This window comes from Poeciliopsis prolifica, unplaced genomic scaffold (genome assembly GCF_027474105.1).
Source record: "Poeciliopsis prolifica strain line A6 unplaced genomic scaffold, Auburn_PproV2 SCAFFOLD008, whole genome shotgun sequence".
In the NCBI taxonomy this organism is placed as follows: Eukaryota; Metazoa; Chordata; class Actinopteri; order Cyprinodontiformes; family Poeciliidae; genus Poeciliopsis; species Poeciliopsis prolifica.
The window spans coordinates 1,109,628-1,123,751 of record NW_026562383.1 but is presented as its reverse complement, the minus strand read 5'-3'; the positions used below and the strand labels follow the sequence as shown (position 1 = coordinate 1,123,751).

The 14,124-nt window shown below is 40.2% G+C and overlaps 1 protein-coding gene across 1 annotated transcript in view; it reads right to left on the bottom strand.

The window, feature by feature from the left end:
* kcnn1a (potassium intermediate/small conductance calcium-activated channel, subfamily N, member 1a) overlaps window positions 1-14,124 on the bottom strand; it is an 83,969-nt gene that overhangs the window by 6,518 nt on the left and 63,327 nt on the right. Inside the window, exon 8 of the mRNA XM_055032551.1 lies at window positions 6,120-6,189. Coding sequence (XP_054888526.1) covers window positions 6,120-6,189 — 70 coding nt within the window. The remainder of the gene's footprint in view (window positions 1-6,119; window positions 6,190-14,124) is intronic.

The following is a 14,124-nucleotide window of genomic DNA, read 5'->3' as shown; positions in this document are numbered from 1 at the left end:
TTTAAGACTTAAAATGTTGGGATCTTCTGTCACCGTACTGCTGCCAGTTTTCCACCAGAGGGCGTCCGCAGCTCACACCACGTTCTCCACCCTGCAGGTGTGTGAAAACACACCTGTGTATTATCGGCTTAATCCTTGGGGCATAAGAGGAGCCAGCAGTCTGCACTTCAACACTAGGGTGTCAATCCTTGTGGTAACCAAGATCACGGTTTGGACCCAGAATCAGGATCATGAAAACCAGCAGACGGAGATCTGCATATCTACATCCTGGACAATTCAGCCCCGGCTCGGCTCGGCTCGGCTCGGCTCCTCTCCTCTCCTCTCCTCTCCTCTCCTCTCCTCTCCTCTCCTCTCCTCTCCTCTCCTCTCCTCTCCTCTCCTCTCCTCTCCTCTCCTCTCCTCTCCTCTCCTCTCCTCTCCTCTCCTCTCCTCTCCTCTCCTCTCCTCTCCTCTCCTCTCCTCTCCTCTCCTCTCCTCTCCTCTCCTCTCCTCTCCTCTCCTTCTGGAGACGGGGCAGGACGGGGCTGCCCCCAGTCATCTGCACTCCAGTCATCAGAGCTTCCAGTCAAGTTGTGAGTAGTTCCTGTCAAGTCAGATCACTTCCACGACTCCTCGATCCCCTTCACCTCTCCCTGGTGGAAATTCCCTGGCACCCAGCACCGATATTGACGGTTCTTACCAGCCTGGCCATCGGCAGAGCATGCATCACACATTGAACATTTATTCCTGTAAATAAATCCTTTAAATCATTTGGTTTCCTGAGTGCATCTCTGCATGTGGATCCGGAACGTTGCTGAAATCATGAAAGAACACTCTGGCCATGTGAACCTAGCAGATGGTTTCTGTATGACCCTTGCAGAACAGCACCCCCTTAGCCAGTCTCAAGAGGCCGTCCTCCAATCCCTGAGCGAGCAGCAGAGCGTTACAAACCAACGCCTGGATTATTTAACCACACTGCTCCGAAAGTCGCAATCCGAACAACCTCCCCAGCCAGCAGAAGACGCTCCAACTCCGCTGATCCCTCAGCATAGTCAGAACCACTAATTCAAATCCCCTACTTCTGATCATTTTTCTGGTGAAGCTGGGTGTGTTAGGATTTTTACTTCAGTATTCACCATTGCCCACCGTTCACCACATTCATACCCACATGACGAAGCCAAGATATATTTTATTGTAGGGCTCCTCACAGTAAAAAAGCGCTTAGATGGGCTGAAGCGAGGTTCATGGACCCCACAAAATTTGGCTGCTCCTTTCTAGAATTCGTTGATGAATTTAAATTAGTGTTCGGGGACACAACAGACCAAACGGGCATCTCTCGTCGTTTATGGTCTCTAAAACCTGCCAGAGCCGATGCAGATCGGGCAGACCCACTCAACCCCAGAGGAACGGCAGCGATGTAGGGAGCTAAATCAGTGCATTTACTGTGGAATCGCTTCATGCCCGATTCGCCCAAACGCAAAGGTCCGTCAGTCGGAGTGGGGCAACTGACCCTAACCCTACTCTGGTGTTTCTCCCCGTTTTTTGCTTCCTGCAATCTTACAATTCAATAACAACTCTTATTCTGCGCTCATCGATTGTGGAAGTGAACAAAACCTCATCGAACAATCTCTGCTCGAACAGGCTAACATTAAAACTATAAAACTTCCAGTTGCTTTTAATGTAGCCACATTAAATGGAAAATCCCTCCTTATGATCACCCACAAAACCAAACCGGTTCAGTTCATTGTTTCTGGTAATCATCACGAAACCATCTCTTTTTGTTTTTCCCATTTCTCAGTCACTCTTTGTTCTAGACCTCACCTGGCTGCAGCAACACCATCCCCATATAAACTAGTCCAGCAATCGCCTTGAATTGTGGTAAGCTGTCTCTCCTCCTGTCTTCAATCCGCAGTTCTTCCAAGTCCATGCTCAATGAGCCTTGAAGGACTGGATCCCATCGACATCTCACAGGTTCTGGAGGAATATCATGATTTGAAACAAGTATTTAGCAAAGAAAAGGCTCTTTCTTTACCCCCTCATCGCCGTGCGACTGCGCCATTGACCTTCTCCCTGGGGCTCTGCTTCCTTCCAGCTATTTCTTTAACATCTCTTGTCCTCAACGCTGAGCCATGAGGAAATACATAAATAAATTCTCAGCAGCCGGTATCATCAGACATTCTTCTTCTCCTCCAGAGGTGGGCTTCCACTTTTTCTCCTACTGGTTCAAATGCTGATGAAATGAGGGAACCTCATTTCAAGCCACCATTTAAAAAAAAAATTGATCTCTGCAACGTGTATCACCTTGTCCGTATCTGCCAATATAATTAAGGAAGACCCCTATTGGGCATTTTGAATATTTAGTCAGGCCTTTTGGTCATTGAAACTCCACTGCAGTTTTCCAAGTTCTGATAAATTACATCCTGTGTGACTTCTTAAACATTTTTGTCTTTGTCTACTTCAACGGCATTCTTATCTTCTCCCATAATCTCTCAGACCATTGCAGAGATGTCCGTCTTGTTCTCCAATGCCTCCTTGAGAACCGCCTCTTCTGGTAGCCCGCCATGCATGAGGATCTTAAAGAATGTGTTCTTACCTGCCAAATCTGTACCTGGAACAAGCTTTCTCATCACCAACCTGCCGGTCTCCTCCAGCTATTGGGTATCTCGAAACATCCCTGGTCGCATATTGCAATCAATTTTGTAACGGGGCTTCCCCAATCCTAAGATTATGACCACTATACTTACCATAATCGACCGCTTTTCTAAGGCTTGTCATCTTGTTCCACTCAGAAAGCTTCCTTCAGCATTCCAAACAGCGCATCTTCAATCCAGATGGAGATCCGGTCTGATTGGGGACCTCAGTTCACCTCACAAGTACGGAAGCAGTTTTGTCTCATCCTCTGCGTTAAAGTGTTGCTCTCGTCAGGTTACCACCCCCAGTCCAACGGCCAGGCAGAGCATTTGAATCAAGAGCTCGAATCTGCCCTCCAGATCTAATGCTTCAGATTGGAATAAGTTCCTGCCCTGAGTCGAATACGCCCATAATTCTCAGGTCTCTACGGCTACCGGACATTCCCCCTCGATGTCTCACTGGGCTACCAACCCCCTCTTTTCTAGAAGATGAGAGGGACATCTCAGTCACCTTGGTGCACCATCACAGTAGACATTGCAAACACATCTGGTCCCCCACTGTTGTCTCCCTCCAGCACAACGCTGACCAGATATACACCTTTGCTGATTGCAGATATACACCCACACCCAGTGTTCACCATGGCAGACGATATGACTCTCATCAGGTGACATTCCATTTAAATCTATTCCTAGGAAGCTGGCTCCACGCTTCATCGGTCCCAACATGATGGACATCAGTCCAACAACCTCAGAGTCCATCCCTTGTTCCACATCTCCCAGGTTAAGCCTGTCATTGCCAGTACATCATGCCCTCCAGCCGAGCCCCCTCCATCCACCCGAGGTCACTAGGTACGTCCAATCTACACTGTCAACAGGATCATGGACTCCCGTCGCCTGGGCATGGGTTGGCAGTATTTAGTGGACTGGGGGGGCTGCAGTCCAGAACACCGCCAGTGAGTGCCCCGTTATTTCATTTGTGACCCATCTCTCAATCATCCCTGCCTTTGACTTTGTCTGGACCACCAGGAGGTGGCTGAAAGGGGAAGGTAATGTTGGGATCTTCTGTCACCATTCTGCAAGTTGTGAGTAGTTCCTGTCAAGTCAGATCACTTGCAGGACTCCTTGATATCCATCACCTCTCCCTGGTGGAAATCCCCTAGCACCCAGCACCAATCGTGACGGTTCTTACCAGCCTGGCCATCAGCAGACCTTGCATCACACATTTAACATTTATTTCTGTAAATAAATTCTTTAAATCATTTGGTTTCCTGAGTGCATCCCTGCATGTGGATCCAGAACTTTGCTAAAATCATGACATAAAATACTCTGGTTGGAAATTTAATTTTAATTAACTTCCAAATGACATTTAATGCCAGAGTCAATATGTCTCCAGAGCATTTCCAGTGGATCAATCTTAAATAATGTTGTAGCTATTGTAAACTTGATTCATATAGATGTAAAAATTTGGATTTATTCTTTTACAGGAAAAACTAAAAAAGGTAGAAAATTAGAAGAGCTCTACACTACATATTAAGCCAGGAGCTTAATATATAGCTTCAGATATAGTGACTGAAGCTATATATTGTGATATTTGTATTTATGAAAATGTTATGATATGTTACTGATTTGGATGATGTTATCAGGTGAACTCAATAAATAAAACTGTTTGTTTTATTGTCTCTTTTGAATGATCTTCTATTAGCCTCTCTATGGAAACATTTACCTGCCAGATCTAAGAAACAAATTGAGAAGCAGAATCCTGTTAATATGAGAAACTCTCATTTTAACGAGACCCTAAACTCACTAAAATAAGAACGTTTTCTTGTTTAATGAGATATAAAGATATGTTCCTCTGACAGATTGCAAATTCTTAAAAAGTAATAAATGAAGTCGTGCTGACTACCTTCTCCCTCCGTTTCCTCTAGATGACATTCAAACATTACGTCCCACAGTTACAAACTCTTGCTTAAACGTGAACATATTTTAATTTTGATGAGATTTAAAAGTCATTATAATGCCGTTAAAGTAATTATAAGGGTTCTAATATCAGGTTAAAATGACTTTTGTCTCGTTATAACAAAATACAACTCCCGAATTCATTTCTTTGCTGTGGCAGTTTAATATTTCCGTACTGCAAGAAGTTAAATGTATCATGGCTACAGCTATCTGCCTGCCAGCTCTCCTAAGTGCAGAACAGACTACAGTTAAGCCCCAAATTATTACTATACTATACCACACCTGGCAGATTTAGATGTAAAAATTATTTTTCATTTAACAAGGAAATTGTCAGCAGCAATGTCAGCAGAGCTCTGTGTGAGGGGCAGTGATCGGTTAGAAGTTTGTTAGCATATTTTATGCAGACATATTCTCAGACATCAATGTTGATGTTTCTCTTCAGACATGTATACTTTTGAGGAACGTTTATCTGATACAGTGAGGAATTATGTACATTTGTACTATTCTTCATTAAATATTTATGATAAAAATAAGACTGGCAAATGGTTAATAATTCCTGCATGGAAATTGTAACATTGTTGTTGACAGAGTTGGCTGCCAAGGGAAGACCGTGGCGCTAGCTCCATGACCGTTTCATTATGACAAAATGAAGGAAGTTTGAAGAGGGGGAATCCAGGCGGGTTGGGGCGTGAAGTATGCTGAAGCAGGAGGGGAATCTCCCTGGTGATCTGCATCATTGTATGAAAAGTGTGTGTGAACACAAACTTCCTGAAACCATGTAACGGCATGTCAACTGTTGGACTTTTTTCATCCAGGTCGATCAATGAAAAGAAGGAGTTGTGAACAATGACATTGAGTTTTTGTGCTGTTTTTGAATTGTGGTACCAATGGCAGTTTGCATTGGCCATGTTTCCAAGATATTGAGGATTAGTGAGAGCGTGTCAGGCCAAGAGGAATGTTAAAATCATTTTATTGCTGGCAGTCGAGGACGGCTGTTTTCAGTGCATGCAACTTCTGGTAAGCTTCATTGCTGGTTTCTTCATGGTCAAGTCAGCGTATTACTTATGTTATGGCCAAATGTTAGCAACTGAGTAAAATCAAATCCAATTGTTTAAAACTTCAACAGAGTTCATGCTTCCAACAAGCAATCGTTTATCAGCAGCCAAGAGTTCACACGTTCTGTACAAAGCAAGGCGTTAGCTTTTGATCCTACTTCTACTCACTTCTTTATTTTTCGTTTTTACAATTCTCTTTGACACCTATTCACCTTTTCACGCTCTTTACAGTTTCTGACGACGATTACAATCTTTATCTCCTATTTATCTCATCTTAACTTCACCTTCCACTGCAAAACTGCTTTAAAAAAAAGAGTTTAAAAACGCTATTCCGTAACTTTGCATCTTTCTGAATATGAAAGATTTTTTTTTATTATGGTTCAGAAAGGCTGTAATAAGCCTTTTTTGATATATATAGCTTTATCCAAATCAGCTTTGCATTAAGATTTTAGCATCTTATGATAGAAAGTTTTGTTTTGTAAAAGCAAAGAAGACTTACCTTTGCAAGGTCCACCAAGGTGTTGGCCTGATCATTGAGTTTTCTCTGTTCCATCTTCACGCTGCGCAGTCTGGGTGGGGGTAAGGGGGGATGTTAACAAGAGAAAGATAGAAGGCAAAGTAGAGAAAGACAGATGCAATGATAAATGTGGAGAAAAGAGAGTAAGAAGGAGAGGATATGTGGTTTTAAGGAATAAAAAAGGGGAAAGAAAGGCCAGTAAAGAGGAAAAGAAAGAGGAGGAAAATACATTTTATTAGCTGTGTTCTCATATCAAGCAAGCTCAAATAAAACACATGCATTGTAAAAATATATTTCAAATCAGTACATACATATACTTTGCAAAACTGTATATGTATATATAGAATACAAGGAGATGTGCATAAAAGCAAGCATACTTGGTCTTGGTAAATACATTGCAAACCAAAACATGCAGAAGTACAGAAGCATACTACACTCATTTTCAGTCATTTTAAATACCTGGGTTTTTTTAAACACTTTGAAGCAGCAGGTATTGCTGAAGGGAAGGAAGGTTATTCTGAGTTACTGACTTGTTGCACGTAGGGGTGGGCGATGGGGCAGACTTCTAGCTACTTTTTAGGAGAGGTGTTTTCAGTAACGTTAAAGAACACACAGGGTTTCTTTGGGAATCTTTAACTTGGTGTTAAAATTCTACTGCGTTTTCATTACATTCTCTAGTGGATTTATGTAAGAATATGAATGAAAATGCAAACCATCTTGTGATTTCATTGATCATCTATTATGATCAATAAAATCATCCTGAACAGGCTTCACTGTTTGAACTGCTTCATTACTTCTCTTACAGCTGCACTGAATATTGAAACCAGACAGACCAGCCAAAAGAGAAAAAATTAACTTTATTTGCAGGACAACACTGGATGATAGAAACTTACAACAACAAAAAAATAAAAATATCTCAGAACGGTTGCACAGCAACTTATTGTTTATCTTATCATCTCTACCATTATACTGCAGAGACAGAGGTCTGTGTACCGACCGTTATGTCACAGAGAATCCTGTAACTCTGAAAAGTAATATAACTAGATTTTGATGACAAGGTTGGGGTCAAAGTTAACAGTATATATAAGAATTGTCCTACAGTCCAAACAGCTCAAATAGCCAGTTAAACAAAGTAACTCAACATTTATGTCGAGTTCAAGGTTTCTATGCTGATTTTTGTCCTTAAGATTGATTTGCCCATCAATCTTAAAGACTCCTGGATCATCAGGATGGCTCTTATTCCTTATGTGTTACCAGTGATCTGGTAATCTCAGAAGGACATGCTGGATTGTCTTGGCCCAATATCGTAACATGTGTGGTGTTCCCTGACAACGAATGAGAACGCAGACTGTCGAATGTGAAGTGTAGCCAATCAGAAAGGGAGGTAATGTAAGCATGGAGGGGAACTTGCCATGAAGCACCAGAAAGTTCCCTGGATGCTGGAGGCAACTTTATACTTTTTTCTCTATCAAATTTCTTCCACAAACTATTGCCGCTGCTTCTGTCGAGTCAGCCATGTTCATTTACTCTGAACTCTTGCTTGGCTTTGCAAGATTTCACATGACATCTGAATGTTGGTGAGTGAAATTGATTTGTGTGTGATGTGTTCCTCCTGTTGTGTAATGAACATAACACACCGCATGACCAAAACTGTTCTGCCTAAAAATCTTCGTCATTTGTGGGGTCTCAGGTTTTGAAAATCGGTCAACTGTTTTAAAATCTCCCAGTGTGAGCCAGGCATTAGCAATATGGAGAACAACTTAGAGACTTGCCAAAGGATTGATTAATCATGAAACAATTTTCATGCAAATTATTTCATGATGACAATTGCGATTGTATAGACCAGGTTAAACTAACCCTAATAACCTGTGCAAACTCAAAACTAACACTTCAGTAACCATAGCCACAGTTTGTGTCAAAAGAGCGTCAGTCAAAATGAACATCTTTGAAACTATGACCAATTGCAATTTTTTTTTTGTTCTAGTTAGTGATAGAATCAGACATCTTAATGTGTTTATGATGAGTGTCAAGCACTCTATAAGTGCTTGACATAATAGATCTGCTGTCTGTTACCCAAATAGACAGTGAGAATTTCTTAACTACTTTTTTTAGGGTCACTTTTATTGTTTTGCATTAAATACCAGTGTGAGGATTTGGTTTTCTGTCTATTTAGTTTCTGTGTCGTCTCCTTTGCCCCTGATTGCTCCCAGCTGTGCCTCATGTTCCCTGATGTATTTTGTATTTCATCCCACCCGTGTCCCCTGCTCGTTGTCAGATCCTTGTCGTGTCGTGTATCTAACATCCTGCCTTTGTTGTCTAGTAACTATCAGTGTTACCAGTGTCTGTGTTTCCTTGTCTCATTGCTCACCTGTGCTGCCTGGATTTCTGTGATCTTGATTAAAACCACTATTCTCACCATAACCTGGGTGCAGCCACATCCATCCCCACCACCAACAACACCACACAATTCATGACAACCTGTGGTCATTTTAAAAGTCTGTGTCGCCCATCCCAAGTTTTCTACACACACACCGACTAGAAAAGCTGTACACCGTGACGTCCTGAACAATCACTGTCGACAAGAAAGCTGGAGTTAGCCTATAACTTTAGCTAGCCTGTTTACACCCAAAGGTCACTGTGAGCTAAAAATTACTTTGGTAAAGTCTTGATAGCTGTCAGAAATTTATCTGAAAGAAACAATACAGCTTTGGTTTGGTCTTGGGGAACAAAAATGATCCAAATGCATTCAGTGACATTCTTGATGCTCCCGCCAGCTAACTCCTTAATTATGTCCTGTTTTGTTTACTTCATTCATATGGTGGTAGCATTGATATTTTGAAAGGTATCTGACATTCTTGGACACTGCAGCTAAACTATGCTTCATATTATAGGTAGTTGGTATGGATGTTGAGAGTGTACATATAGTAGTAACACCATGGAGGTTCTGCAGGTTTGCTGGTTTCTTTCTCCTTTTCTGGGTCAGATTCTGGCTCCAACATGTTGGATAGAAAGTCTACCATTGTTGTCATCTTTAATAAAAAGTTTCTTAAACTACAAAATGGCCGAACAGGGTGGAGTGGAAAGTTGTGCAACCTGGAGGGGCATAAAATGTCTTATTCACATTTTAAAAAATGCAGCAAAATGTGTTGCTCTACAAAGCATCAGAGCAAAGCTGAGAGAGAGTCTGTGGAATTCAGACCAGAGCATTGCGGTTGTTCTTCATACAACCTTTGGTGAATAATTTACATGTGAAAAGGAAAGATTTAAAAGCTAGATTTGTTCACTTTGAAACACCTCACAGGAGAATATACCACAGAAGATCTAGGGGAAAAAATTCTATAAATCAACAAAGTTACAATATGAAGAACTGCAGAGCCCTGAACATTCTCATTGGTTGAGGTGGTAAATATAGAATTACAACACAAGTGAAGCAGGAAAGAATATGTATCTGTGAACAACAAGTAGATTTTTGAGTGCCTAACTTAACAGAAATATCAAATATTTTGCTAAAGGAAAAATGTAATTATATTTTGGAGTCAGAAAGGCAGAAATTGTGAAATTTAAAATATCAATATTGTTCTTCTATCAGCAACCTAAACATGAAAACATATGCCAAAACCAATATTTGTTAGATAAATGGTATTAACTGAATTATCTCTTTCTCCCATAAAGTGACCAATAAATAATTTGGAATATTAAAAAGGATTTTTGAAATAAATCCATCAATAACTGGCTATTGCTGGAGATTTGGCCAGAAGGGAAACATACTTCCTTCAGCGGGTTTTGATCACATCCTGATCAGAAGCCCAATCCGTCTAAAATGATTCTGATATTTTTCAAGTTTTTTCTAAAAACAATTTGGTTGAATTTGGCAGAACATTGTTATTTTAACACGAGACAGTAAAGTCGTATAAGATTCTGTCAAAGTGGCAGAGATACGAACCATGACTTCCACTGAGAACGTAGGAATCCTGTATTACAATAAAATGGGACCATGTATAACAATTTTGTGACTCATATACACATTTTTTTCACATTAACACAGCGTTAGTGTTAGGCTTAGAGTCCAAAGAACCACACAGTGAGACTGAAAGTATATTTAGATTTAGATTTTAGCATAATACAATAAATTTCATGATATTTAGCCAAATCACCCACCACTAGTTTTAAGTCAGAAAGGAACCTGAGTACTGAACTGGTCAAATGTTTTCCCAGAAGAATGCAATATGCTTCCATAGAGAAACCTTTAAATCCAGTTTGAAATAAAAAGCAAAAGCATTCTTATCCATTTTCATCCCAAAGTAAGACATGAACAAAAGGAAAAAGATGGCATGCCCTCGGTCAGTGCTGCAGGCAGCTCAGTGTTAGGCTCTCATGTATTCACTCTGTCACTCAGGCAGCGTGCCGTAGCCATGACTGATCTTTGTGCACAATGAGCATGAACTGCAGTAGTTTGTTCTGTGTTTGGGTGTATGTTCACAAGCTGATGTGTATGAAGGCAATGCCACAGATAAAAGATGGAGTTAACCAGAAACAAACGGCCTGTTTACGCTGCTGAACATGCAGCAACACAGACATTCTGAATATGCTGCAATGAGACACCTGACATGTTTTGTGATGCCTTCCATTCTGTGGCTTTATGTCACCAATCAGACACATTATGACACTGTGGAGTCTGGCAAAGTTGGACTTAAAAAATGTGCTAGTCTGTTTGTTGTGACATCACGCAGCCATCATCTGTATGTACGAGAGGACAAATTTCCCTGTTTGGCAAATTATGAGACAGAAGGCCTTTCAAGGTCATTTATTCATTCAGTATATTAGAGCAGAGAGACAGAGAGAGAGAGAGAGACTATCTCAATAGGACACATCCTCATTATTGTGATATGTCATCATTTGTCCTGCCTGTCAAAAGCAAAAAGACGTACAGTAGTCATGGTTTCAAAACTGCCGAGATCTTTGAGTTTTAAATTCCTTTAGAGACTCAAGGAACAGTTCTGCATTGTCAATAATATCGAGTTGACAGGGCAAGATTGTTACGCCAATTTTTTGTCCCAATTTTCTCTTTCTGACAATCTTAAAGATGCCCTTCTTGTCAGGATGGCTCTTAAGCGAGACTTCTGAGATGTCGTGTGTGTTAACAGTAATCTGGTCCTCTCAGAAGAATGTCAGGACGGCTGTGATCTAAAATCAGGAATTATCAATCTGTTGGATTGTCTTGGAACATTATGGCAGTGTGTGCGGTGTTCCCTGACAACCAATAAATACAGTCTGTTGAATGTGATGAGTAGCCAATCAGAAACGAGGTGACAGGAACACAGAGGGGAATCCAAGATACACAGAAGACAAAGTAACCAGAAAGTCAGGGGGACGTCTCAGACAGTTTTATTGTTTTTTTTCTCTGTTAAATATATTTCACAAACTATCGCCGTTGCTTCTTCACAGTCGGCCATATTTGTTTACTCAGAACTCATATTATATTTGGTCTTTGCGAGATTTCCCATTTGACATCTCAATGATACCGAGTTATATCGGTTCAGTGTGTTGCTCATCACACACAGCGTCACCAAACCTGCTGCAGTTAAGATATTTTGTTACCATGTGTGGCCAGTCAGGGCATGAAACGCGGCCTACGATTTGAAACTCTGGTGTGTGAACCCGGCATTAGCTGTCTGCACATAAAGACATTCTCCTAAGACTTTCTCTTTGTTAAAAGTCTCCAGGAACATTTCTGTCTTTGAAAAACGAGAACATTCTTGGGTTTCATAAATGAGAAGCTTTACCAATTTGTTTGTACGAGAGCAATGCTTTAAAACACATGATGGCAACAAGCCATGCAAGTTAGCATGCCTGCTGAATAAATGATTACTGGATGTGACAGTCTGCCAACATCCTACAAGTTAGCACATTTTTTCTTTTAGAGCAACAAACATCTCGTTCTAACAGCCACTGGTCTCCATGGTGACTGATGTGTGTCCTGTCACTCTTCATAAATAAAAATAAATAAATAATAAATATTCAGCATATTTCAGTAACCCATAATGCTTTACATTAAATGTGCGGACGACTTCCCAAGAGGCATTAATACATGTAAATAAATGTATTTTTGCTGAGAAAATGTGGAAAAACAACATGTGGAGAGGCTTCATCTTCAGCAGAGGCTTCTTCAGATTTGCTACAGAAGATCTTTCCTGCCAACAACCATTACCATTACAACAATTCTTTGAAAAATTTCAACTAATATGAGCTACAACAACACATCATTTCCCTTTGGGGTCAATACAGTATTTGAATGGAACTGAACTGAATTGTCCTCTGTGTGTTTGTGGTTGACAAAGTGAAAGCAGCTAACATGAAGGGTTTTCTGGGGTCACTCTGAATGCAGATCTCTGATCAGAGGAACAATCCCATTTCACTTTGGATCTGTGTTTCAACTCACCTGCGACGATACAAGCTTAAAACATTTTAAATCTGTTCAGATTTAAGATTATTTATTCATTGAGAATTATAATGCATTCAATTGCTTCATTGTTTGTTCTTGTTTTATCCAAGAGATACAGGTGGTCTTTTATGATGTGAAAAAACTATGAAAGGCAAACAACCCCCTCCTCGTCGCCCCCCAAAAGATTTGTGCACATTTGCTATGGAAACGCAGCTCCTATGTAAGCTCCCGGATCTTCGTTGTTTGTTATTACATCTTTTTGTTACTCTGCTGGTACCCAGTCTGTTTTCTCTCCATTTTCCAAGATGTGAATATGTTCTGTAAGTTATTTTATTTCATGAAAATATTCTGTTTCAATGCAGCTCTGCTCTACATTTGGGTCCAGTTCAAACGCAACTCTGCTCTGCGTCCCCAGAATCAGAACCAAACATTGAGGAGCAGCATTCAGTTTTACTGCTCTACTAATCTGGAATAAACAGCTGAAACTAAACTCCTTCAAATCATAGTTAAAACCTAAAACAAGTTGTGCTTGTCTGATGTATACATAATATTAACTGAAACATCATTTATTTTAGTCTATTGTTCAACTGTGCTTTCTGTTATGTCACTGCAATGTATTGTTTTATGTACTCAGGATGTAAAGCACTTTGAATGAACTTGCCTCGCCTAAAACAGCAACTTTTAAGCAGTTATTAAATATACTTTAAATTACACATGCATTCTGAATTGAAAATGTATCTTTATTGCTCTGATCTAATATTCCAATCTTAAATTCATTTAAGATTAGTATTAAGTAGAGTAACTTTTTATTAATGTTGTATTATATTGAATGTTTCTTTGTATAAAACTCAAGAAAGCTCTTGAATTTAAATGACCAACACTAGCAGACACCTGCAAGCATGACATTTTAGCAGCTTTGAAACCATAATATTTTTCATTGTGGTTATAACATTATCAGCCTAATACCAGCATAACCAAGTCTAACATGGACGCAGGTGTAAAACCATGTAACATAAAGACTTTTTACACACAGTTTGATTCTTGTGTTGTAGATTGTTTGCTTTGAGATCATTTTAGACAGGAAAACGACAAAAACCAACAGCAAACAGTTCAGCTTCTTTATGTAACTATAGTATGTTACACAGTTTGGATAAATGTCATCACAAAACCATCAAGAGTGTAGGATGAGTTCTGCTAATGACGATTAATATAGCCCCGGGAGCAGCTATATTAGTCATACTTGTGCGGTAGATGAGGATGATCTTGGCCAATAAAAGGTCCAAGCTCACTCTCTGCGAGAAGCTTTTTCTTTCACACATTCTCTCCAGACAACCCTTAATTACTGACACAGAGTGTTGGTGGCAAAATGTTGATGCTTTTTTTGTCTCATTCCATTCAAGAGAGAATGGGAAGGAGAGGGGAGGAAATGGAACACTGAAATAAATAAATAAGAAATAAAAAAATAAAAAAACAGCAGCCAAGATAATTATTCTTTTTCTCATGCATGTCAAACGCAGACATGGAGAGTGGAGGAGGAGGAGGAGG